General features: G+C 42.4%; 2 protein-coding genes and 1 long non-coding RNA gene across 4 annotated transcripts in view; 2 read left to right on the top strand and 1 right to left on the bottom strand.

Moving 5' to 3' along the window:
• The window catches only part of LOC139079605 (uncharacterized), a 30,456-nt gene extending 9,069 nt beyond the window's left edge, over positions 1-21,387 (bottom strand). Inside the window, exons 1-3 of the long non-coding RNA XR_011533352.1 lie at positions 21,016-21,387; positions 18,472-18,550; positions 14,896-14,986 (exon numbers count right to left, since the gene is read on the bottom strand). This is a non-coding gene — a long non-coding RNA (uncharacterized lncRNA). The remainder of the gene's footprint in view (positions 1-14,895; positions 14,987-18,471; positions 18,551-21,015) is intronic.
• GRIN3A (glutamate ionotropic receptor NMDA type subunit 3A) overlaps positions 1-27,216 on the top strand; it is a 150,601-nt gene that overhangs the window by 105,440 nt on the left and 17,945 nt on the right. For both annotated transcript variants that reach the window (XR_011533351.1, XM_008522467.2), the window contains exon 6: positions 5,432-5,583. Coding sequence is in view for 1 of the 2 variants with exons in the window: in XM_008522467.2 (XP_008520689.1) it covers positions 5,432-5,583 (152 nt within the window). In the remaining variant the exon portion in view is untranslated. The remainder of the gene's footprint in view (positions 1-5,431; positions 5,584-27,216) is intronic.
• Positions 21,394-22,442, top strand: PPP3R2 (protein phosphatase 3 regulatory subunit B, beta). The gene has a single exon (XM_008522466.2). It carries the CDS (start codon positions 21,526-21,528, stop codon positions 22,039-22,041), a length of 516 nt encoding a protein of 171 aa, XP_008520688.1. The 5' UTR covers positions 21,394-21,525; the 3' UTR covers positions 22,042-22,442.

The following is a 27,216-nucleotide window of genomic DNA, read 5'->3' as shown; positions in this document are numbered from 1 at the left end:
AAAGTCTTCTTCGTAGTTGAGACTATTACAATATGTTCTCAACCATTGCCCCAGATAAATACGGTATTCCAAGAACAGACTGCAAAACTGACTTGATCTTTCTTCTTGAAGCCTTTTTAACCCTATCTGAGATCTTATTTTCCAACCACATTTCAGGAAGATTCTTTTCGTCTATGAATTTCTATACATTTCCTAGCCAAAATATATTTCTACCACTCTTAGCTGAGTAAAGCTGATTTATCCATGGAGAAAAGATCAGGATTCTATTCTGAAAATTGCTGTCTTGGGCTATTAAGCCATATCCAATTTCCAGGGTGCCTGATTTCTTCATCTTTAGGGTTGAAGGATTCCATTTTGCTTCATCCATCAACCAGGAAATAGTCAACCTCGTCTTTATTGCAAAGCCACGTTTCTAATGATAATGAAAGCAACTCAGGCTGCTAAGTTGAGTCAGCAATTTAAAAATAAGAATTCTTTGACCAATGAACACAATCAAATTTGAAAAGCAACTGATAAAGGACAGAAACAAAACTTTGAAGGTTTTACTATTTTGCGTTTCTGAATAAAATGGATTTTTATGCCTTTTAACAAATACCTTTTCTAGTCATCACATAACTGTTTTTTCCTATTTCTCTCCTTGTTCTATATGCATAGTTTGTTTTAATTAGCTAATGAGTATTAGTAATGCTAATAATCATTAAAATATCAATACTCAATGTATGTATTAAAATAGAAAATTTGAGGAGACAGTAATCTATTTTTAGCAGTCAGTTGCAAATTAACCTTGACATGATGGAGTGGAGTGATTTAATATTTATTATTTCCTATGTAGCAATTTTTTATAATGTCTCTGCAACTTCAACATAGCTTTTCCCCTAAGGTAATTTTAATAATTTTGTTGTATTGCCAACATTTTATTCTTAGAATAAGTAGATTTATTATAAGTATTAAATTCAGATTTTTAAGCTTTCTTATCATGTATTTTTGTCTCATATACTCAAAATACCACTATCAAGAATCAATCTAACCCTCATACACTTCCGTTTGGTGCAGCCACTAAGGAGAACAGTATGGAGATTTCTCAAAAAATTAAAAATAGAAATACCATACAATCCAGCTATTCCACTTCTGAGTATTTATCCAAAGAACATGAAAACACTAATTCAAAAAGATACATGCACCCCTATAGGGGCCAGCCCTATAGCGTAGTGGTTAAGTTCACACACTCTGCTTTGGCGGCCTGGGGTTTACAGGTTCAGATCCTAGGCGCAGACCTACGCAGTGCTTTTCAAGCCATGCTGTGGCAGCCATTTCACATATAAAGTAGAGGAAGATGGGCACAGATGTTAGCTTAGGGCCAATCTTCCTCAGCAAAAAGAAGAGGATTGGTGGCGGATGTTAGCTCAGGCCTAATCTATATGCACCTCTATGTTCATTGCAACAACATTCATAATAGCCAAGATGTGGAAGCAACCCAAGTGCCCATTAATGGATAAAAGATAAAGAAAATGTGGTATGTGTGTGTATATATATATATATATATATATATACATACAATCAGTGTATATATATATGTGTGTGTGTGTGTATATATATATATACACACAATGAAATACCACTCAGCCATAAAAAAAGACAAATTTGTGCCATTTGCAAACACATGGATGAGCCTTGAGGGTATTGGGCTAAGCGAAATAAGTCAGAGAAAGACAAATACCGTATGATTTCACTTATATGTAGCAGATAAACAAACACATAGATAAGGAGCATAGATTAGTGGTTACCAGAGGGCGAGAGGCTCGGGGGAGGGCAAAAGGGGTAAAGGGGCACGTGTGTATGGTGACAGATGGAAACTAGACTTTTGGTGGTGAACGTGATGCAATCTATACAGAAGCCGAAATGCAATGATGTACACCTGAAATTTACACACTGTTCTAAACCAGTGTGACCTCAATAAAATAATTTTAGAGATATACTATATTTTTTTTAAAAAAATCAACATAAGATGCTTTCTCTCATCTTTTCATCTGATAGCAATCCCTCATTCCTCTGAATGCCACAGAGTTTTATCCATCCTCCTCCTTTCGTCCTAATGATTTTACTTTACCTTTTTTGAATTTATGCCTCACCTCTTTTTTTTCCAAGAAAAGTCCTGTAACTTCCTACTATGTTGTGTAGTTATTTATGTATACTTCATCTCCCCCATGCTGCCATGAGCTTCATGTGGATAAACTCAGTGTCTAATTTAACTTGGTAACCTCCATAGCACGTGGTGGAGTGTCTGGCACAGAATAAGCTTTCAATACATTTGTGGAATTAATGAATAGATGAACTGGTATACAATAAGTGTTCATCAAATGAAAACAATTCTGCCATTATTACACTAACCTGGGCTGGAATTATTGGCTTTAACAGGATTTTTAGGAGAAACAATATAGTAAGGGACAGCCCTTGCTAGTTAATTTCCACATATATGCATAATCATATACCAGTTTGGGCTGTACTTGCATTATATTTACACAACTTATTGAAAAGTTTGATGACAAAATCTGCCCGGGAATAATATAGATTTGTGTCTGCTGAAAACAAACCACCAGTTTAGATGATTGTGGGTTTTTTACTGAATTGCCTGGTTTGGGAAGATGACATCAATATGACTGTAGTGATAGAGCCTGTATTGAAGGGGAGGATAGGCCAAATACTCCCTTGCCTGGGTCACATGTGATAGTGGATACAGGAGGAAGAGCATTGGTTTTGGACTCAAAGAGACCTACTTTCAAATGCTAGCTTTGCCAACTACAAGCTGTGTGACCTTAGGCAGTTTACTTATTCAATCTTTAAGTTTCTGAGTAATACATATTCTGCACGGGTTTATATACAGGTTAGACACATGTGGAATAGTATTTGGCATACAGTAGGTCCCAATATGCTCTAGTTCTTATTGAGTCCCAGAGTAATTTGACTGAACTATATGCACAATCTAGTACACAAATTCAGACTAGTGCATGGTTTACAAAATGGGGTAAGGTGCATAAAAAGTTGATCATAGAGTAGTACTGTGAGTATAGTTATCCCTTGACAAATATTAGAAATTGTTGGTGTTGTTGAAAATTATTGCCTCAGGGGGGAAAAATACAATAATATGGAGCAAACTTGGCCTAATTATCCAGTCCATCAACCCACTCCCACAAGATAATTCTAAGTCCTCCTACCACATTTTCGTATGTGCCCAGTTCTTCTCCCTCATGGCGATTATCTCAGTTGCAATGCAATAATCATTATATAGTGCATTATTTCATATCTGTCCCCCTAATAGAGTGTACACTCCATGACAGCAGGGACCATACCTGCCCTACTCACTGCTAAATCTCAACCACCCAACACAATGCCTATTCACTCAGTAAATATTTGTTGAGTGAATGAATGAGTGAATAAATGAAGGCATGAATCAGTAAGTCAGTGAATGCTATTATACACACAATTACTACTGTGCCTGACATGTAAATAGGTACTGAGTGAATGCCTTGCAATTGACTTGTCAATAGCATTCATTATAATAAAAGTTTCTAGAGAAAACTAGTTACTTCCTTGTAGTCACTGATTATTAAAAAATGTTATTTAATGATAACATCAGCAGAAGAACAGGCTGCCCTTGTAAAGTCTTTTATTGTCTGTCTTGGCTTTCAAACCAAACTACTAGGCACAAAATAGGCACTCAAAATAGCTCTTTGAATGGAAAATTCTAATCATGTTCTTGACATTGTCATTATTTCCTTGACTCGCCATTGTTAGGAACAAACAAAATTATCAGGGGGAAAAAACACACAGTTCTTTAAAACTCAAAAATTTTTTCTGCATTATTTATTTCTTCTCTTTTATTGGTTATATACATGACTCAAGCCTCATATTTTTAAAAAACAGATTTGTGTATCTGCAATTAAAAAAGGAACAAAAACTAACGTCCTTGGAAATAAATTATAAGATAGAGTAATTATAGCAGATATTTGTTTCCATGAACTATCTTTGGATTCTTGACAGCCTTTTAGTCTTTATTTGTGAAAAAGGAACTAGCTGTATTTTTAATTTACCTTCCTCAATCATCTTGAGGGCAAAATATCTTTTTTTGACTATGCTGTCCAAAAGCTAAAGACAAAACATAGTTAATTAGTTCTTCCACATGACTCATCAAAGAGATTAACAATATTGTAACAGTTTGGAAAGCAAGTAAAGTCACAGAGAGTGAGGATAGAGAGTCCAAGCTGGTTAATAAAACTCCAACAACAAATTACACCCATCTTTTTGCTCCTCCTTCATCCTTTCTGCGGCCTCTCTTTCCTTGAATAACCTCTATCCTGGATATTTGGTTTATCATTTTCTTGATTTTTTCTAAATATACTTTCATTACATACATATGAATTCCTAAAAATATATGGTTTTGTTTTGAATGTTTTTACATTTATACAATGGGTTCATACTGTAATCTTCTGGGACTGCTCTTTTTTCACTCAATATTGCTAAGAGTCATCCATATTATTGCATGTGGTTCTAATTCATATGTTTCACATTATATAATGTTCCAATTGTGTAAATAGTCCACAATTTATTTACCCATTCTCTTTTCAAAGAACATTTGGGTTGTTTCCAACTTCTGCTGTTATGACAGTGCTTCTAAGAACATTCTTGTACGTATCTCCTGATATGGGTGTGTAGGAGTTCTTTAGGAGTGTACTTCGAATTGCATGCAAATGTTCAACTACACGAAATAATAGCAAACTGTTTTCCAAAGTGGTTATATCAAATTACCTTCCCATAAGCAATGTATAAGTGATCTTATTCATCTAAATCTTCTCCAACACTTGGTATTACCAGATTCCTTTGAGTTTTTTGTTGTTGTTGTTTTTTGACAATGTTTTTATTGGTGTTTTAGTTCCCACACTATGTTGTATATTTACATGGTCTCATCATATTATTAAAAAATAAACAAAATAAAAGTAAAAGAGGGTCATGCAAGACCAATGATGAGAGTACGTCATAAACCAGAAATTATGATTAATCAAATTTTATGTATTTAAGGTCCAGAGAAGGGGTTCTAGAAGAAGTAGATAAGGAATCCTAGCCCTAGTAAAGACCTCAAAGATGGCTTCTCAGAAATAACTTGAAGGGAAGGGCAGAAGGCCTTGGAATACAATGTGCCACTAGTACACAGTGCACAGCCCATTCTTCTCCTTTCCAGACTCATCTCTTCTACTCAGAGAGGCAGCAGATCCAAAGCAATCATACTTTGGACATCTTTGAGTCCTTTGAAGGAAAGAGGGTAAAAGCTCACCATACCCTTGTTGCCAGGTCTAATGGCAATATCACGCAAGTGTGGTGGCGATCTCTTTGGAGCCTCTCAGGTGAAAAACTGATCTGAGATTCTTTACTCTCCTAGGATACGGCATTGGTCTCCCACCCGGCTCTCCACTGACCTCCAATATCTCCGAGCTAATTAGTCAATACAAGTCACATGGGTTTATGGATGTGCTGCATGACAAGTGGTACAAGGTGGTTCCCTGTGGCAAAAGAAGTTTCGCTGTCACTGAGGTAAAGAAAAACTGCTGATAATGTTGACACTTTGTACAGCTTTACCTTGAAGAATATGAGGAAATGCTGTTGTATGTGTCTTGTGATCGATAAGCCAGGCTATTTACACATCCTAGGACTCACCACGATATTTGGATTACTCCCAACTTCACTGGAAGAATGCCCATTCCTATAGGAATTTGCAGTAAGACAAGTTTGTCTTGGATTTAAATGTGATGCTATTTTGATGTGTAAATGTCTAAATTTCTCCTTTTTTTCTATATACTATATCCACAAGTGTGGAAGAAACGCTGCTCTGTATTACAGCAATAGTATCTGAGACTGACATTAACAGTGTTTGGTTTAACTGTTAATTGCTGGTCAGGATGTGGACTTCAAAATATCCTTCAAGATATAATCAAAGCTAACTTCCCAGTAGTCCAGTGATGAATCCTTTGTGAGTTTAGAAAAATAGACATACCTTAACTGGTAATTCTTAGATTATAGAATCAGAGATTTTTTTTAACTTAAAAAAACCAATTCCCTTCTTTTACAGATGGGTAACTAACACCTAGAGATCTTAAGTGATTTGCCCAAGGCACACAAATGGTCAGAATCTACATCTTTCTATTGCAATGCTCTGCCTTTACAATGTAATTAGAAAGAAACCTGCAAAGTGAGCCAGAAAGTGGATGATTAAGACAGGAGGCTAAAGGTGTAACAAGAGCCACAGGCTCAGTTATTTAAGAGAGAAGCCAAATAAACCAGTACAAGTTCAGCCTGACATTTAAAAAAGAATCTAAAGCCAACAATAATGGCTTCAAATAGCCTCTATTTGCCAACAACTCCCAAATTTGTGTTTCAACACAGATTCTTCTTCTGAGCTCCAGAACCATGTATCTATCTTCCTGTTTGACATGTCCACTTGAATATCCTACAGGTATCTCACATTTAACTTGTCAAAAAGTAAACCCTTGATCTTCTCTCCTAAATCTGCTTTCCATCCTGTGCTTCACATCTTGGGTAATGGCACCTCTGTCCATCCAGTTACTCATTCCAGAAACTGGCAGGGATCCTTAATGCCTCCCACATCTCACCTGCTGCATTCATCAACAAGCCGTATCTTTTCCTTGTGTAAAATATGTCCCAGATATGCCCATTTATTGCCATCTCCACTGTCATCACTCTAGTCCAAGCCGTCATCCCTCACCTGGACAACTGCAGAAGTCTCCTAACAGGTCTCCCTGTTTTCATGCCTGCCTTTCTCCCATTTGTTTTCTACATGGCAGATCACCCTTCTGCTTAGAAGCCTGCAATGGCCTCCCATGTTAATTAGGGAACAATCTGAAATGCTAAACATGGCCTACAATGCCCTGTTGGACTTGACTCTGCCCACTTCTTCAGCCTCACCTCATGCCTCCTGGCTATTACAGCCACACCACAATGGTCATTTCAGATGGAGATACCCCAGCAGCTTCCCTGCCTTGGGGACTGGGCACATGCTGTTGCATCCTCCTCCTCCAGTACTCTCCCCCTGACATTTACCCAGCTAATGCCTTCTCATCATAAACTCCCAGCTGAGACCTGTCTTCTTCAGAGCCTGCCCATAGTCCCTGATCCAATCTGAATCATATCTCTCTTTATAATCTCATATCTCACTGAGCAAAGGTTTAAAGGAAGCAAAAAGGGAAATGAGGAATTAGGGAACTAGCATGTTCTGTTTCTTACCATGTGACAAAAACTGTATTCGGGACATTAACTCACTGGCTCTCACTACAACTGTATAAGGCAGGTATTTTTATCTTTATTTGGAAAGATTTGCATGACTTTTCCTAAGAGAAATAAAATTGGGCTTACACTGGTCAGCAGAATTAATTCAGCCAAGAAAGCAAACAAACCAATTCCTTAAATTGTGCAAAGCAACAATCACTTGGTGTTTTCTACTGGTTGTTGTGACCATGGTTAACTCAAGCCAAAATGTCCAAGTAATTCAAAGCTGACAGCAAGACATTAGATGAGACAAAAGGAGTCTCCTAGTCATGTCAACAAAGCCAGCTGTACGGAATGACTGGCACCCCCAGACCAAAGCACCCCTCTGGGCTGTTGCCATTTCAGGATCATCAGACCGAGATATCAGCTGGAAGGACCATCTGACTCCTAGCACAAGCCTCTGAGGGTGCAGGGCCCTGAAGACTCAGAACCTAACTCCACCTGGGCACATAGAGGGGAACATACTTTCAGAGATTAACACAACCACTAGCATAAATCTGTTAGAGCCTACAAACATAGGTTCCTTACCCTCCACACCTGAGAGGCCAAATAAAAACTGGAAGGCCAGGCTTATGGAAAGGAAAGAGTTTTTATTCCAGGTGATATCAACCAGGAGATGAGAGTTAGCTCTCAAATGTGTCTCGTTTCCGTGAAGGATGGAAGGCAAGGATTTTTGTTTTGTTTTGTTTTTGAGGAAGATTAGCCCTGAGCTAACATCTGTCACAACTGGGCCACCGAAGTGGAATGTATGAATTTAACTGCTGTGCCACAGGGCTGGCCCCAAGACAAGGGGTTTTAAAGTTTGTAAGGAATGTTTCTGTTATAGGAATGGGAGTGGCCTGTGGCCTTGGGCACTTTCCCACCAGCCTGTGTTTGGCCTTGGGAGGCTGCTTACAGTGGGGAGGATGATGAGGTAATTTGCAGGTGGGCGTCCTTAGCTGTCTGCCTCCATGGCAGATAGTGGATTCTGGTGCCAGGAAGCCAGGGAGTAAGCAGGGAATGAATGCTTTGGTTTTAACCCCATATATGCTGGGTTTAATGTAGGGAACTGATATCAGGGCTTGTATCAAATCTATTTATTCCAACGTGAAAGTATCTAACACAAAGCATGATAAATTTGAAGCCATACATTTCTGGACTGCATCCTGGATCTGTCAATTAACAACTGAATGACTTAATTGCTCTTAAGTCTGAGTTGCCTCATCCATGAATGGATATGATAAAACTTGCCTTGCCATTTTGTTCTGAGAATAAGAGCTCACTTATGGAAAGACCTAGTAAGAAACTTGGCACCAGGGCTGGCCCCAGGGCCAAGAAGTTAAGTGTGCATGCTCCACTTCAGTGGCCCAGGGTTTCACTGGTTTGGATCCTGGGCATGGACCTAGCACCACTCATCAAGCCATGCTGAGGAAGCGTGCCACATAGCACAACCAGAAGGACCTACAACTAGAATATACAACAACATATTGGGGGATTTGTGGAGAAGACGAAAAAAACCAAAAGCTTGGCAACAGATTTTAGCTCAGGTGTCAAACTTAAAAAAAAAAAAGATAACCAAGAAAAAAAAATTACTTGGCCCAGTAAATAGTAAATAATAGAAGTATTAATTCTTCTTCTCCTTTCATTAGGAGAATTTCCTGGGATTCATAGATATCTTCAGGTGTCTTCCCGCAGCTCTTTTTAGAAGTGAGGAAACCTTCCTAGAAGCTCTCCAGTAGATTTTCTGGTATTTCATTGGCCAAAATTGTATCATCTGCCCATGTCTAAGCCATGAGGTGAGAAAAATGAGATCACCATGATAGATTAGGCCAATCATGACTCATCCCCTAGTACTGATGACGGGGCAGCTTCCTTTGAAATACATGGTGGAAAAGACCTAAACAAAAGCAAGGTTCCCTTAGGAAGGAGGAGACAGGAGAATGGATGCTGAATAGGCAACCAACCACCTCTTCCACACCCACTTTGTTGATGGGAAAGTTGCTTCATTTCTCCTCCTACCCACTTCCAGTCATATTTACAATGAGTTCTTTGGATTTAATCATCTGCAAGAGCCCACCCAGCTTTGATACAGTGATTATGGTTTCCCTTTATATCATCCAAGATAAGAATATTTAATGTTCTTTACAGTATAGCATAATGGTCCAAAGCATGGGCTTTGGAGACTGGTCCAGGTTTGAATCCCACTAGCAGTGTGATATAGGACACGTTACTTGACCATTCTGAGCCTCAGCTTCTGCAGATTGGGGATGATAATATCTATTTTGTTGCGGTGAAAATTAAGTAAGATAATGCTTGTAAAATAATAAGCCTATACCCAAATATGATAACCACAAGGTCACTTACATTCCTAAGGATTATGAGGTGTCACCATAAATGTTTCAGGGCTGTATGGATTTACGAGTAATTTCAAACAAAACACCAATTTTTTTTTTCAGCCAGGGTTTTTAAAGGGTCAGATTCAGGGGAGAGGCATTTGGGAAATTCTGGATGTTGTGAGCTGGAAGCCGTTGGATAAGAGGCTGATATCAGGATCAAGTTATGGTTGCTAGGACAACCCTGGGCCCACTTCCCAGGTCAGCCGAATTTGGAAGGGAGAGGGGGTAGGGATGAAGAGAATAGAAGAGAGACGTATCCTTAATTGGAACTTCAGAGACAGAAATAAAAGAAGATCCTGATAACATCCACATGTTTGTAGAGACCAGAGGGCCACTCCCAGCCTCAGGGAATGTTGTGAACATACATGGAGCTATTATTTCTCAAGGATGGTGGTCTGCACTGTGGCATATCCTGGTCTATTTCATAAGAAAAAGCTTCACAATGATGCTCACGTGTGTGCCTGTAAACAACAGTACACATCCTTGTGCTCTGACTGGCATATTTGTCTTGAACAACCTGAGACAGAATTTCAGGATGTCACCCTCACAGAACGTAAAGGTAGAATGCAATTAACTGAAATCAATGTTCAGCTCATTGACTGAGCTTGGTCTCCTCTGTGAGGGCCCTCTGCCTGCTGGACTTCTCTCTGCTCAATCCACGAGTCTCCACCTGCTTTTTTTTAAGCTTTCTCCCTGAAAAGGTCGGAAGGAGGAGACACATCTGTTAATGCTATGCGTGCCATCCCTTTTCCTCAAATGTCACTCACTGCTGGGCTGCATTACTGTAGAGAAACAAGGACTGGCTTTGAAATCAGACAAGCCATATTTGAAGGCTGCCTCTACCATCGTCACCTTGCCTTGGGCAAATCACTAACCCCCCTCAGGCTCAGCCTCTTCCTCTCCTCAGTGGCTCCTGTGAGGAGTAATAAAATGGTAGTTTAACGAACATATTCCTCTTCCTTCACCCCCCAGGGGGACTGCTGCAGGGCGCAGTGCAGCAGAGGCAGGTATGTTCTGGAAGGCGCCTTTCCCAACAGGTGCTTCCTCTGTTTATTTCTGACCTGACCTCCCATTTTCCAGGTACAGTCCTCGTCTACGTAGGTTGACACGGAGTAATTAAACTCCCCTTAACTCTGAAAAGAAATATCCTAGATTGGCTAATAAATGATTTGATCACCTAGTAATATGATATGAAAGATGCTTTTCCCCCTATTTCTGGTAGTTGGACATTAATACTTGGTCCCCTGTGAGAACCTTCACCTCTTCACCTCTCATCTCTTGGCAACCCCAGAGCTGTCTAGCTGCAGTCTCTCTGGAGGATAAACTCATTTTTTTGAATTCCAGAACTTTATCTGCTCCCCAGAGTCACCCGGGAAATTGCGGGTCCCATTCAACAGACCACCTCCGGCAATTTTCAGAGGAATTTTAAATTGACCTCAGATGTGTCTTCACGATCCTTCTAACCCAACTGTGCTTCTGCCCACAGTAGACTCATTGTCAATCAATTCCACTGAGGAAAATGTATGGCAGCCTCTGAATTTCCTTCATTTTCCTTTGACTCAGCAAGCAAATGTAATTTTTTTTTCAAGTCACTGAGTGAGTTTAAGAGTGCCAGGGCAACAGTTTTGTGAAATCTGCTTTTTGCAAAGCAAAGGAAGGCAGCAGATCAAAGCTTAGCAAACCCTCAAAATTCTTCAAGGAATTATTAAGATATATGATGATACTTCTTTTTGAAAGTCTCCTTTAAATAATGAGTTGAATAATGTGCCTTTTAACCAACTGGGAATAGTCAAGAAGGAAGAGGATACAGTACTCTTGGCAGGGAATCGATTGCAGACTCAGTTTGAGGAGAAACGATTTGCAAAGGTATGGTTTAAAGAAACCAGCAGAAATTGTATGGCTCCCAGGGGCAGGTAAAGTGAGGGAGCCGTTACCACCTAGGCTCGAGGGAAAAAATGGAGAGAACCATTCCAAAAACCTAGGGGTGCATAGGAAAGGGCTTTCTAACAGGAGCTGTGGTCTTTGGTTAGGAACATAGCCAACCCACAGTGACCTGGCCAAGAGAAAGCCAGGGAATAAATACTTGACATCAGTCTCTTCCTGCCTTCCCATCTTCCACCGCTGCCTTTGGTCAAGGAAGCCTGTCAGTGTGGTCCACAGAGGACTCCCCAGGGCACAAAGCAGGATGGAGAAAGATGAAGAGTAGATCTGGAAGGGCAAAGGATGTCCAGCACAGCCCCTTGTGGCACACAAAGCAGGGGATGGGACCAGCTAGAGGAAAGTGCCCAGAGCCTGACCATCTGAGAATGTGCAGCTTCTGCACCTGCAGACAGAAGTCCAGCCTGCAGGGAGAGAGAGCATGCCTCGTGCTGGCCAGGAAGGAGAGAGAAGTACAACCGGGTCCACTGGAATGACCCTGTCTTGGGAGTCAGACCACCCCGGTTCTCCTGCTGCTGTGAGGAGGCAGCTTTATGTCCTTTGGAAAATTGCTTAAGTTCTCTGAGCCTCAATTGAATCCATATCTTGCTAGGTTGTTACAAAGTTTTCTGTCTCTGAATCCACCGGTCTCATCCTGTTATTGAGTGCTGAAGGAAACAAACACGTACCAAGCAAGGGGGTGAACATTGCAGTGAAAGGGGCTCCATCTCAGGATCCAGAGACCTTGATTATATGGGGTAGGGAGGGAAAAGGAGAAGCATATTCTGAAACAGTCTAAAAGTAAATCATTACACTTTTCAATGTTTTTTATTATCAAGGAAAGTGTATATTAGGAAATTTTGCCCCATTCCATCTCTGACCTCACCCTCAACTTGACCCCCATCCAACCCTGAATGTACTCCATCCTTGACCTCACCCGATTCCTGGCCCCCAACCCCAACCTGACCTTCAATCTACTCTTGATCCTTCCCATCCTTGGCCACCCCCCATTTGTGAACTTCATCCAATAAGGGTTGGGGCTGCAGGGATGGAGTGAAGATGTCTGTCAAGCTCATTTTTAGGTAATTTTTAAAAGCTGACGTTTAAATCGTTTGTTTTTAGGAACACTATAGAGGTGCCAATGTGGAAATAATTGTGTCATCAAAATATCCACGTCAGAAAGGTGCTTCAAAACATCATGAACACAAACGACTTAACCCTTCTGAGTTCCCTCCTCTGCAAAATGAAGGGGACGATATTCCATGTTTCTGACTTGGCAGAAGGAACAGAGATGATGTACATAAAAGTGCCTGACACGTAATAGGTGCTGAATGGATAGTGGTTTTCACGTTCGTCCTGACTCTGCCATGAACCAGCTGAGTGACCTTTGGCCAATCCCTTAAGTTCTCTCCAGCTTGTTCCCTCACCGTAAGACTGAGCCATGCAGGAGATCCAGCTTAGAGAATGCTGTGGTTCTCAAGCAGGTTCGTTTAGCGGGATCCCGACCTATCTAGCTCAAGACATGGATACTGGAACACAGGGAGGGACAGTGAACTGACTGACTAGCTTCCAGTCTGGGCTCTCCATCCCTGACCACCGCACCACACCACCAAAATGTGTACCTAGTGTGAAACCTATTAAGATTTTTTCACTGAGAAAATGGGGCTTTCTCATGGCAGATCCGTTCTTCCCTCTGTTAATTTTTTGGGGAACGGAGGAAGGGTTAGTCAACTCTACATTCAAAGCCAAAGAGATCACACAAGTCACATCAAGAAGCTTCAATGCTGGTCAATGTTCCGTCCAGTTTATCTTTAAAATCCCAAAGGGAATGGTACGGGGGTGGGGGAGGGGTGAGCTTAAACACAGTCTTTTCTGCTCTTGACAACCGGGTCACATACCAACAGCCTCCTGCCCCTCCCTCATCCCCACACCTTCCTCTTTCAATTCAAAACATCACTGTCCGCTATTCCACCTGATGAGAGTTATGGTGAGGCAAGGAGAGTTAATGACTATAGATTGCTTTAAATTGAAAACCCATGTATGTCGAGAGCCACCTTGACAGCTGAGTGCTTCCCTTGGAATAGCCTAAGTAATTGAGTTTAATATTTAAGCCAAGCATAAGGTCAGATGGAACCTGTCCAGGTAGCGCTTTCTGGAAACCTGAAGAAGCACAAAGCTGTTCATGTGTCCTTATATGATGCAGGGTGGAATTGCATGTGAAGAAAGGGAAGCAATCTCAGAAAGGCCTCACCTTCTTTTATTCTGCTACCAGAACAAATTCATTCATTCATTCATTCATTCATTATCCACCCATCAATCAGCAAACGTACTGAACTCCTGCGTGCCAGGGGCAGCTGGTGCAGAGATGAACACAGAGCTCAGAGGCAGGTAGAAGCTGATTGCAAACAAACCCTCTAAACCACGCTGCCCCAGGGGCAGCAGTGGAAGAAGATATGAGGCAGAACAGTGACATAGGTTAGCCCCTGATTCACTCATGGGAGAGCAAGAAGGAACCAGAGAAGTCTTCTCAGAGGAGGTAACCTCTGTAGGGCAAAGAGCCCTCCAGTCAGAGCACGAGCAAGACACTGAGGCAGGAAATTATAAGCAATGCAATTTGGTCCCACCCTCCAGAGACACTGCACTCAACCATGGTGCTGGACAGGACGCTGCCGTTTTAGTTGTGCCCTCCCCAGGGATTCTAAAATCATAGATGGCCACCCTCCCTGGCCCCCTTGTTATGCAGCCACAGCTAGACCCAGGAGTAAACTATAGGCCTCTGACTTCTCCTGTGTCTGCCTCGTAGCCCGCCTGTCATCTCCTCAAGAGCAGGACATCTTTTCTAGTCTCCACATGGAATACCATCTGCAATAACTGAGAACTCCAGCTCTAGAAGTGGACATACCAGTGTTTGACTCCTGTCTCCATCGTTATGTGTCTTTGCAAGCCAGGCAACTTCTGAAACTTCAGATCCTCACACCAAAATTGAGACTAATAGAGTCTACTTGTAAGTAGTGAAATATATTTAATGAGCTGGTTTATGGAGAACATCTAGCTTAACAAATATTCCCTCCTTCCCTGTGTATAGAGCTATCCACACAGAAGAAAAAAATATTTGATGAATAATAAGCACGTGCAAGAAATTACAGTTGGTGCACCCTCCCCAGCTCCAAAAAAGTAGGAGCATCTTATTATTATAAGCATCTTATAATTCCAACATAAACGTTCTTTTATTTATTACTTACATATGTTATATAACTGAAGACTTTCTTACCGGAGGACTTGAGAAATACGTGACTCTAGAATTTTCTACTTTGCAATGTGCTGGATTAACGAGCTTTTATTCTTTTCTTCTAACTCAGCTTCTAGGTTTGAGTGGGAAAACATGAATACAGTTTATAGAAACCATTAGGCTGTACTTAAAACAGATCTTTAGAGAAACAACAGTAACTATTTTCTTTAAATATGGTCAATGGTGTTTCACAGTCAGGTTGCTGAGCGCAGGCTGGAGATCTACAATTCTCAGGTCTTGTTTCCCCCCCCACCTCATATCACAAAGCTGGGGCTGCTCCTCTGTTGTTCTCTTGTTACCAGACGTGACCGAAGTTTGAATTCTGATACACTGAAAACTAATTCCAGCAAGTGTCCCCTTCACCATTGCTAATGACCAAGTAAACGGAACTCATGGAATAAAGGTCTCCTCTTTTATACACCAGTGATGCTTGGGCATAAATTATACCCAAGACCACATACGGTTAATAGTTCTTGCTTCTCCTTTGGTTAAATTCAATGAACTCATGAATATTTATGAAATGGTATTTACTATGCAACTAAAAGGTGTAAACAGTGTTCAAACTGATTAGGTCTATTGTGAGAGACAGTCTTCCTTCCACTTTTTTAGATTTCCGTACACTGAAATCTATGGGAGAATTACGTGAAATGGGACTCCTCCTTAATTATTCTCTGTGCTAAATAGTTGCCCCTAGGCTCTAAAGATTCCAGCTGAAAAAACAGAGAAAGTATGGCAATGTGTGAAGATTGCCATCAAGTGGCCATGATGGGAAGTGTCAAAAAATATCAGAAAATCCATCTTTTTTCCACCTCACAAAGAGTGTGAACTAAGAACGTAAGAAATTGCCCTCACATTTCCTCTGTCGTATCCAAGGCTTCCGAAGACACTTACTCCCCATGCAGCTGTGGGAGTTGGTGGAATTTCAGCACACATTAGAGGAGAAGCCAGCATCATGGGGGAGCCCTGGAGCCCTTACTTGGGAACGCAGCCAAGAAATCAAGAGAAGACTGAGACTTGCAAGGGCAGCAATTAAAGAATTAGGAAAGGTCATCAGGTGTAAGGAAGGGTCATTAGAGACTAGGGTAAAGACTATCTACACCTTCGTATTCCCAATAACTATGTAAGGGTGTGAAAGCTGGACAGTGAAGAAGGCTGACAGGAAAAAAATGGGTTCATTTGAAATGTGGTCTTGGAGGAGAGCTCTACAGATACCCTGGATGGCCAGAAAGATGAACAAGTGGGTCACGGAGCAAATTAAGTCTGGACTATCGCCGGAGGCAAAAATGATAAAACTGAGGCCGCCTTACTTTGGGCACATCATGAGAAGGCAGGATTTTTTGGAAAAGACAATAATGCTGGGAAAAGTGATAAACAGCAGGAAACGAGGAAGACCAAACACGAGTTGCATCATAAAGGAAGCCAGGGTCATGAGTCTACAGAAGCTGAGTAGGGCTGCTGAGGACAGGACATTGTGGACTTCACTCATTCACAGGGTCACCAGGAATGGGAGCCACCTTGACATCACATAAAACAAGTCTCCAGACCTGGGAGGCAATCAATTTCTGTTTAAGCCACCCAGTCTGTGGAACATTGTTTGGGCGGCCGCAGGAAACTCATACACCTCGCCTTCCACCTCTAGTGCCTCTGTCACCCTAGAGCAGGCTCTCGTTTTCCACACAAACGGATGTCATTGTCATTATTTGCTAGCTGCTCTCACAGTGCCAGTCTCTCCCCCTGTTTAATTCACCCTTCACAATGCTAGATTAATCTTTTTAGAATATCATTCTATCAGGTCACTCTGCTGTACTTTCCCTCTCATATAGAAACGATATGCCTTAGCCAAACATTCAAAACTCTCCTTGACCTGGCTCCTTCCAGCCCACCTTCTGAGATTTTCCTCAAGGGCTTCAGCTACATTAAACTAGTTGCTGAGGTCTACACCTCTTCCCTTTCCTACTTCTGTGATGATGGCACTTGTCCCCTTTGTTGTCATCAGGATCAAACAATACTTCTTGCCAAAAAAGTCTTGCTCCATTTGCTCCCAGCAAGAATTCTGCGACTTTCTCAACGATCTCTCAATTCTCTGAATTCTTATAGCTCTTTGCCCTTATCTTTCTGATGACCTTTCATTCGCCATCTTGGGTTATAATTAGTTATGCCTCAATTCGCTCAGCAGTCGGTAAGCTTTCTGAGTAGGGACCATCTCTGAATGCCCTGAACACTTTACATGTCAAAGCACAATTGGATAAATGATGACCTGTAAGGAATGACTGGATGAACGTCAGTGTCTAAGGCATGGTCAGACCCTCTCTTCGCTTGACCTAATACTACTTCATCTAATACTCCCTTGACCTCCCTATTCCGGCCACACTGGCTTTCTTTAAGTTCATCCTATTTGATATGCTCCTCCTGCCCCAGTGCCTTTACACATGGAGTTCCTTCTTCCTGGAACATGCAACTCTGCCTAGAACACCCAGGTAACCTCTCCTCCTTGAGATTTCGGCTCAATCATCCCATCCTCAATAGCGGTTTTGTTCCTCTTTCTGACTATTCTTATTGTGTGAGCTCCCTGGCACCACAAATTCCCGTTGCGTTGCCTCTCCTCTGTAACACTGGCCACAGGTACTCCTTTACATTTATGGATATGATCATTTGGTTAATGTCCATCTTCCCTGCAAAACTGAGCTCCATGAGGACAGAGACTGCTGGGAAAGTATCTGCTTTAGGTCACCATTGTACACCTCTCATATAGTAGATGCTCGATGAATATTTGTGGAGAAAACAAATGAATAGTTGACTATATCTGTGTGTGTGTGTGTGTGTGTGTGTGTCAAACAGCCTATTAGAGTTTTCCAGGCAAGCCTACAGTAGGCAATAATGGTAACATCTACCATTTGGTACCTACCATGTGCTAGGCATTGGGTCTAATTCTTTTTGTGTTCTCTTATTTAATCTTGAAAAACGACGCCATGAGTTAGCAACTGTCCTTGTTTTATAGATGAACAAACAGTGACTCGGATAAGTAACTCTGCCCAAAATCTCAAAATTGTTAAATAGCTGAACTAGGATCGACAATCATGCACTCCAAAGTTCATATTAAATAGCATCCCAGAATTACCAAAGGAAATAAAGTGTATTCTTCTTGATCCTTTTGAATATACATGATAAACAAAAAAGACTGACCAAATCCTGCCACATTCTTAAAGCCACACTGTTTACTAAACTGTAGGTTTCTCAACAGCAAAACTGTATATTTCTCAAGGGACTGTGTCTTATTCACCACAGAAACCCCCATGACCACAAGGCCTGGGACAGAGCAGGTGCTCAATATATATTTATGAAATGGACTTGACTTGAAACAAGGTTTGTTATATCCAAGGAACCTAGAACACATATAGCCGGAGTCAAATTTGTGCTCTGGAGAAAGCAAATACAGTCTTGCGTCGCTTAATAATGGGGAAGCGTTCTTAGAAATGCATTGTTAGGCAATTTCGTCATTGTGTGAACATCACATGTACTTACACAGACCTAAATGGGATAGCCTGCCACACAACTCACCTGTATGGTACTAATCCTATGGGACCACCGTGGTATACGCAGTCCCTCATTGACTGAAACGTTGTTGTGCAGTGCACAGCTGTAAAGGAGTAGGGAAGGGAAAAATAAGAGACGGGGTACAAAATGTATTGAGCAACTACTGTGTGCTGGCATGCTATTTTAGATGCTTTTTTAAAGTGTTATTTCAGGTATTATCTCACTGAAACCTACAATAACACTATGACACCACTGTATTATTCCTGCTTTGCAGATGAGAAATCTGATGCTCAAAAAAATTTTAAACTCAGGGCTATGTGGTTCCACAGTCTACACAGTTGCTAACCTCAATACAGACAGATGTTAAGTATGGTGACCAGCAACATCACAGAGAGGGAAGGCCTTCCAGCCAAGGTCAAGGCTGCCTGTAAATCTCCCAGAATGACTGTGTGACATTACTCAGAAACCCATTTGCCTGACCAACTTGGAAGAGGAAGCTTTATATGAGCCTTGGGTCTCATCATCTCCATTTTGTTTTCCAATGTCAGTTATTTTTGCAAGTGACCATCTCATAGTTCTTCATCTGAAAACTCTTGAGGACAGAAAAATGGCTTACTGAAATGGAAGTGCCGTCAGGCTCCTGATTTCTTCCAAAACAATCAGTCAACCCTTGTAATTTATTTACCGCAGTGAATGTCCAACTATCCAGATCCCTCCACAGTGATAAACAGAAAGAGTAACAAATTTTGTTTTCCATGGAAATAACTAAGAATAATGGCCAGAGAAAATCGGAACAATGACATTGAGTCCCATAATACTGCTGAAACTACAAAGTTTGTGAAATGTGGAGCAGTGGGGAACTCAACTTCACATTGAATGAAACTTCTGATCCAGCATAACAGAACATCCTCTACAAGGCAGGAGTAAAGCAATTCTGGTTGCAAACTAAATGATTTCAATGAAGTGGTACCATCTTCCCAGTATTGTCTGCTCGACCATTAAATTAGTTAACTCTTGGGACAATATTTCTCCTTTTACATAACTTTCCTATATGCACTCCTTCACCTCACTCTTACAATAACCACATGCTGTAGATAAAGCAGGTGTAATTATTATCACCATTTTACAGATGTGGACCCTGAGGCAAGAACAATAACGGCTCTTCTAGGGGCTCACAGCTAATAGGGGCAGTGTTGGGACTGGAACCTGGTCTATTTAATTCCTATGGTCTCTCTGTGACCCCTCACTACCTCCTAATAACACACCCACATAGAGGAAGACATTTACTAAGAGTTTCTACACTGGTGACTCCTTTCTGATTGACGACCATCAAGGTGTTACTGGGGAGAAAGTCAGTGAAAACTCCATAAGACTGCCTGGCAGGCCAGTGGAAAGTCTGCCGTCAGTCCCCAAAGTCAATCCTGGTAGAATGCTTCAAGCAGTGAGTGGCATCCGGGAAATGGTCTATGAGGAGTGTTCATTACAGAGACATGTATACACTTAGAGGCCCGGGCTGCCAAGTATTCTTTCTTGGAGACTTCATCTCCACCGGCAGGGTAAATAGTAATAAAATTAGTAATAATGACAATAATGATAATGATTTATCATATTGGCTAATGTCAGCCATTATGTCTTTAATCCTTATACAACTATACAAAATATTAGCCCCATTTTACAGATGGAAAAACTGACATAAAGCAACTTGTTCCAGATTTGATGCTGGGTTGTCCTCTTTTAAATTCTTTCTATCCTATAATGCTTCTGTCAGATCTAGTTAATTCAGTCAGTCGGGCTAATAATTCGGTCACAAATATTTTAGCCTCCAAACCTTTCCTTTTCCCCTAAACTGTCCCAACGGAGCGATAAGGTACCCTGTGGCTTCGCTGCGCTGGTTGCAGCCTGGTTACCTTTAGACTGATAGTTTGCCCAAAGTAAAGCACAGAGAAGGTGCCAACACTTTTTAAAGGAAGGAGTATTTGCCTCCTTCCATTTGATTTGATGACCTGAGGCTCCCCCAAGACTGTTTGAACTGCATAGTTCTTGAATCAGGTTTATTCCTTATGCATCTGCACTAACTGACATGCTCCTGAAAAAAGAAAGAATGTGAGGGAACCCGTGAGATTCATCCTCAACCAAAAGGACAAATCCAGTTGAAGGAGAGTGGGAAAGAGTGAGACAGGTTAGGGGCCCCTGTCACTCTCAAAACACGAAAAGGCTTCCCTGGACACGTTACAGCCATTCCCCAAAGTGGGCTGCAAGACAGCCGCCAAATGAGATGATGGATTCCAAGCAATAGGGAGACAGAGGCTATATTCTTGGGACCTGTGTCTTCCCGAAAAATGCCCCAAATTCAGCATTGTGTATATTCCTCAGGAACCTGTTACTGTCTGTAGGTGATCCGTGTGAGAAATTCTTTGTGATCTCTTACAAACAGGGTCTCTTATAAAGACCCTGAACCCCATGTCCTGAAAAAGGTCAGTGATCACTGTACTGGAAGGATGCCAATCCTGGCTTCCCCTCCCAGAGAGTTTAGGAAATAGATATCACATCAGGGCTTTGGTGTATTACCTCACTTCCTCCTCACACTAGGTCTGCACAGCGAGCATAAAGAGGCCCAGTTTGCAGTTCCCTCAGTCATTCAACAGACATTTATTAAGCACATGCTGTATGTCAGGCACTGTGCTGGGGTACTGTGGTGAGTAATACAGATGCAGCCCCTGCCCCCTTGGGGTTTACTTTCTAAGGAGAAAAAGGAAAGTGAGGAAGTGAGAAGAGAACATAAGAGCAAGGGGGATAGGGGTTACAAGGGGCTGAGAGAAGGAAGAGAGGCGGGTAGCCCTGCTCTCAGCCGCTCCCTCTGCTGGGCATTCCTCCAGCCCGGCTCTCTCCTACCCGCGAGCTCCCTTTCCCGCCTGCTCCAGCGCCGCCTATTTTCTAGTCGGGTCCTGGCTGGCCCACGAGCCGCCCCTCCCCCGTCCCCCCACCCGCCCCGGCTCAACGGTCCCTGCGCGAACCCCGCCTGTGCCCACAGTCCCTGCTCCCTCCTCCGACCTTGAGAGCCGGCGCCCAGCGTCCACAATGGGGAATGAGGCCAGTTACCCGGAGGAAATGTGCTCCCAGTTTGACCATGATGAAATTAAAAGGCTGAGCAAGAGGTTTAAGAAGCTGGACTTGGACAATTCGGGCTCTCTGAGCGTGGATGAGTTCCTGTCGCTGCCCCAGCTGCAGCGGAATCCGTTGGCGAAGAGAGTGATCGACGTCTTCGACACCGACGGCAATGGCGTAGTGGACTTCAAGGAATTCATCGTGGGGACCTCCCAGTTCAGTGTCAAGGGCAGCGAGGAGCAGAAGCTAAGGTTTGCTTTCAGCATCTACGACATGGACAAAGACGGCTACATTTCCAACGGAGAGCTCTTCCAGGTGCTGAAGTTGATGGTGGGGGACGACACCCTGACAGACTGGGAGTTACAGGAGGTCGTCGACAAAACCATCATCTGCCTGGATACAGACGGCGATGGGAAAATATCCTACGAGGAATTCAGCGCTGTGGTCCGAGGCCTGGAGATCCACAAGAACTTGGTGGTGGCTGTGTGAGCTGTTTTTTTAAAGAGCACCACCCAACAACAACTTTTTCTTTCTCCTCTCTCTCTTTCAAGAATAGCTCAAGATGACCCGCAACTGTCACTCTGACTTACTCGGAAGTATTTTCTCTTTGGAAAGCCAAATTTGCTAACATAAACCTCATGACCAACTCTGTTCCTAATTATCCTTCTCTCAGTGACTCAGGGTAGTACCCTGAGTGGCAGAGAACAGGTGAAGGAGCATGGTGGGGAAAGAAATGGCTTTTATAAACGTCTCTTTCTTTGTTGAGATTCAGAGACCAAACTATAAAGAGTCAACAAGAACTTTAGAAGTTCAAAAACAAGAAAATATACATCTTTGCCTTTACCTCTCATGGTTTTATATGTGGGAGAAAATTATAGAGTTCAAATCAAGTGTTAGGTGAACTGTTTTCATTTACTTGTGGTGTCAGGTGTCTTTTGACAGACTGTCAACTTCCCTATTGTAGCAACAGGGACGAATATGTTTCTCATGGCTGAGCACCTTTAATCACCTCTCTCTGGGCAAGAAAAGTCCATCTTTTCCTTTCCCAGGCCACAGCCAACTCCCCATGATGTTTCCAGAAATCCCTGAGCATGTTTTGCGGGGTAGGCATCAGGTCAGGCTCTTCCTGTCTCCTTGCTTCAGCTCCCGAACACAAACTGGTCTCGGGGCTCTTGTAAGAAATGCTAAGCCTGGACTAAGTGCCCAGCCCAACTCTCAGCCTCCGGCAGCAGGTTTTCAGGGTTGGCTGCCACCCCAGTGTTAAGTTCAGTTAAGAAGGCTTCCAGCCAAGCAGGGCAGAGACCTTCCCAGAGAGCTCTCTCACCTCCAACACTCAGCCCCACCCCAGCTGGAGAGAAAGGGACAGATTCAGAGTCATGCTTCCCATGGGTAGAGGTAGTGAAGATTCCGGCTGCAGGGGACTGTCGCCAGGATGCTGAAGTGGTGTTGCTCCTGGTACTCAAAAGATGCAGACATGGGCAAGCACCTCTTTGCAGCAGAAGTGAATTCTTTCTGCACTAGCAAAGCTTAGTTTTGAAACTCAAACCCAGGGCCTGACAGGGAAGCTAATCTCTCATTCGGGGAAGCTTTTTCTCTAATATAACATTCAACCCAGAGTCCCTCACACCCTAATAATCCTGCAGCCAAGGGGTGTGCTGGAGCCTGTTCACACTGGTGAGAGCCACTGTGTGTACATCTCTCCCCAGCTCCAGGTTCAGTGACGTCACGTTGACAGCTTGAAATTGGCCGGGACTAGGACATCATGGAAAAGAGCAAAAACTTAGAGTTGTTTTTGTTTTGTTTTGGAAAGCCAGTGTGCCAGTGAATACACCACTGTCTACATCCCAGATGTTACCAGCTCTCTGACATCCCACTTACCACTGCCATTTGTCAGAGAACAAACTGTCTTCAGAAGAGCTGGGCTCGCACTGGTCCCAGCGTCTGCTTCTTTAACCCAGCCCTGTTTCTCACAGGGGACCACTCCGCACAGAAGGTGCTTGACACCAGGACAATGAAACGTATTCTCCCTACACGTACTTAGCCAAGGGACAAAACTCAGGTGACTTTTCTCAGGACACGGAAGGTCCGTTTCAAGGAGATTTATTATCCTTATATTTTGAAGAAGCTGGTAGCTAGTCTTGACCCAAAAAAAAGAAGTAGGAAAAATAAGTCCACAAATTTAATTACTGTCAGGGCACCCATCTACCAAGATACCCTGCCGCACTTTTTATTTAATAGATTACTTAGGAACCACAAAGCATAAGAATCTCTTTAATCCCTTTGCAGTCCTAAAAAAAAAAAAAATGTATCAATAATCAGTAAATGCTCCCAACCCTGTAGTGCTATGAATCACACCCCCATTGCAGGATGACAAAGTTCAAAGACTCAGACACACCTGGGTTTGGATTCAGTTACAACTGGGTTTTTATCACGGTCGCTTCTTATTAGCTGTATGAGCATGAGCAAGCTGCTTAACCTCCCTTTGTCATTCCTCCTAATTAAAACGAGGATCCATCTGAGGGTTACTTTGAGTGCCTAGAGTACAATGGGTTCATTCTCCTAATTCCCTTCACTTCCCCCTTCCTCTGCTTCTGTTAGATCAATGTATAAGGGAGACAGGAGGCCCAGTGGTTCCTTCTGAGCCCTTGTTTAGCCACACCCACTCTAAAGTGTAATCCTAATCCAGAAAGAAAACAATAGAAACAATGTCAAGGTCTTCCCCAACCCCCTCATCTGCAGAGGGGACAACAGATTTCTTGACTGGAGAAAGTTGAAGAGAGAGACTCTCATTCTAGCCCAGTGTGTTTGACGTTGTGGAGGAAACTTTGCATGAGGAAAGTGAGTGTGTGTGATGCCAGCTGAGAGGACCTCTAAAAGAGAGACATAATTTATACACTCTGCAATGTGCACATTAAAATAGGGACATTTTAAAATTATAACTAAGGGTTGAAACATCTTGGATTACACGTTCAAATTTCCACAAGAAGAGGAAAAATATTTCAGCTTCTGGAGTGGCTGGAATTAACAAGCAAATTGCTCAGTCCATTCAGTACCAGCTACCCAAGGTTTTGTGGCAATGACCTTGAACTGAGAGCCTGATTCTAGCTTCAGCAACCGGGAAGATCTGACTGTATGGCTATTTGGGAAGAAAGATCACATTTACTTCCAAATTAGAATCCTTTGATTTTTCTCTCTGTTAATTGCTGGTTGTCAGCAGATCTAGTTCTGTCCAACTCCTCGGGGTGATAATAGTAGTTAACATTTATTGAACAACTGTCCCAGGTACTGTTACATTTGTTATTTAATCATCGTAACAGCACTGTGAGGTGGGTGCCATCATCTCACTTTTACAGAGGATGCTGTAGAAAGTTCTAGAATCTCCTCCAAGTGTCCCGGCTGGTAAGTCACAAAACACAGACTTAAACCAATGTTCAGTGAAATAACCAAATTATTTCTGATGGTCTTATTAATATAATCAAATCAAGCCTCAAGTTTTCACAAAAGTGGTGAATTGCTTGTCAAGCAGCAAGCAGTGCCCCCCTCTTTGGTTCTATGCACTGCAAAGAGAAAACCATAAAACATATTAGGCAAGGCAGTCTTAAATCATCTTCTGCCTTCATCTCATCTTGAAAAATAAGCAACAGTATTTAGACTAAACTGATAACATCAACCAATATGCTTTGAGGTTACAAAGGTCAGTAACAATATGTTGTTATGAATCCTCTGTTAATGGATTGTGTCTGCTCTCTACCATATGTTGCAATTCTCCAAGCACTAGACACTTCTTTTTTTGAGACATAGGAAAAAATATGGCCTTAGCACAATTGGTTTATCCTCTAAATCTATCATGCTTTAGAGGCATTCTTAAGGGAAAATCTTCTGGGAATTTTTTTTTAAGTACAAATTCCACTCTTCACTTAGGCTTCCGATTCTCTCTAGTAGGATGTAGAGTAGGTCATGAGTCCGGCTACTGTGTTTTGTCTGTTTTGCATGCCTTGAAAAGGGAGAGGCGTGGATGTTTTTTAAGACAAGGTGGCATCGTGATAGAGGAGTCAGGTCACTAGACTGAGCAGCAGAACTGGACCTCTCTCCTTCCATATTGGCTCCCAGGACTGTCCCAGCAGCTGAAGACAATGTGAACAGCAGCAAATCGTGTGTCAGCTTGAAAGGCATTAGCTGACTTAGAATGAAAAACCGTAACACTGAAGGGACACCAGCAGCAATAAAGCTGCGTTGATCAAAGGATAACATCTGACAGCTCTTAGGCTAAAGCTGACCGGCAAAGAAATTGTTTTGTTGTTAGTTTCACATGGTGTTTCTTCTCACAATTTTTTTGGGCAAATATTTTTTAAAAATCTGAAGATTTTAGGGGGCCGACCCCATGGCCGAGTGGTTAAGCTCACACGCTCCACTTCAGCGGCCTAGGGTTCACAACCTGGGTGCGGACATGGCACCGCTCATTAGGCCATGTTGAGGCGGCATCCTGCATGCCACAACTAGAAGGATCCACAACTAAAAAAAAAAATATATATATATATATATATATGAAATGCATAATTTGGCAAAATATATAAATAAATGATTCACACAAAAGGAGGTCAGAAAAACAAGCATCAAAAAACAGCCTCACTAATCCAGCGGCCAGGCGGTAGCCTAGTGGTTGAGTTTGCACGCTCCGTTGGCGCACTCTGCTTCCGCGACCCTGGGCTCGCCTTTCTGTATCCCAGCAGGGACTTGGGCACCGCTTCTCAGGCCATGCTGTCCCACGTATAAAATAGAGGAGGATAGGCAAAGATGTTAGCTCAGAGCCAATTTTCCTCTGAAAAAACAAGAGGAAGATTGGCGGCAGATGTTAGCTTAGAGCTAATCTTCCTTAAAAAAACAAAAAATAGGTGATCACATAAAGCCATTAAAATAAATAAATTGATGTGTAGCCATAAATCTTTAGAAAATAAGTTTTTTAAAAAGCATAATTGTTCGGGGCTGGCCCCGTGGCCGAGTGGTTAAGTTCGCGCGCTCCGCTGCAGGCGGCCCAGTGTTTCCGTAGTTCGAATCCTGGGCGCGGGCATGGCACTGCTCATCAGACCATGCTGAGGCAGCGTCCCACATGCCACAACTAGAAGGACCCACAACGAAGAATACACAACTATGTACCGGGGGGGGCTTTGGGGAGAAAAAGGAAAAAATAAAATCTTTAAAAAAAAAAAAAAAAAGCATAATTGTTCTACGTTATGTTTACAACTCTGGAAAATATGTATGTATAGGTCTTGGGTCAGAAGAGAAAATGAAGAGTTGGAACTAATTGTTTAAATAGCAACAGGATTATAGTTCATCATCTCAAATTTAATTTTTAGCAATATCTTTGAGTTGTTTTAATAATAAGTTGAGATTTTTCCAGAGACTGCACAATGGAGCTCATGTAGCAAATTAAGCATCGAGTCCAGGCTAAAAGATGATTGCCAAGCCTAGAAGGGGCGGGGCTTGGGGAGTGTGAGGAACAGAGAGACAGGGGGCTTCTCCGCGGCAACATGGGCACCTCCAAGGTGATGAGCCGCTGAGCGCGTTCCAGGTTAGAGAAGACAGAGGTGTCCCCGCCCCCGGGCCGGGGAAGTGATGGGAAGATCCCACACACCCTGATTGCTGTCCATCTAGAATATTTTGCTT

This window comes from Equus przewalskii, chromosome 26 (assembly GCF_037783145.1).
Source record: "Equus przewalskii isolate Varuska chromosome 26, EquPr2, whole genome shotgun sequence".
NCBI lineage: Eukaryota > Metazoa > Chordata > Mammalia > Perissodactyla > Equidae > Equus > Equus przewalskii.
The sequence above is the reverse complement of the archived record's forward strand: the minus strand, read 5'-3'. Positions and strand labels throughout refer to the sequence as shown.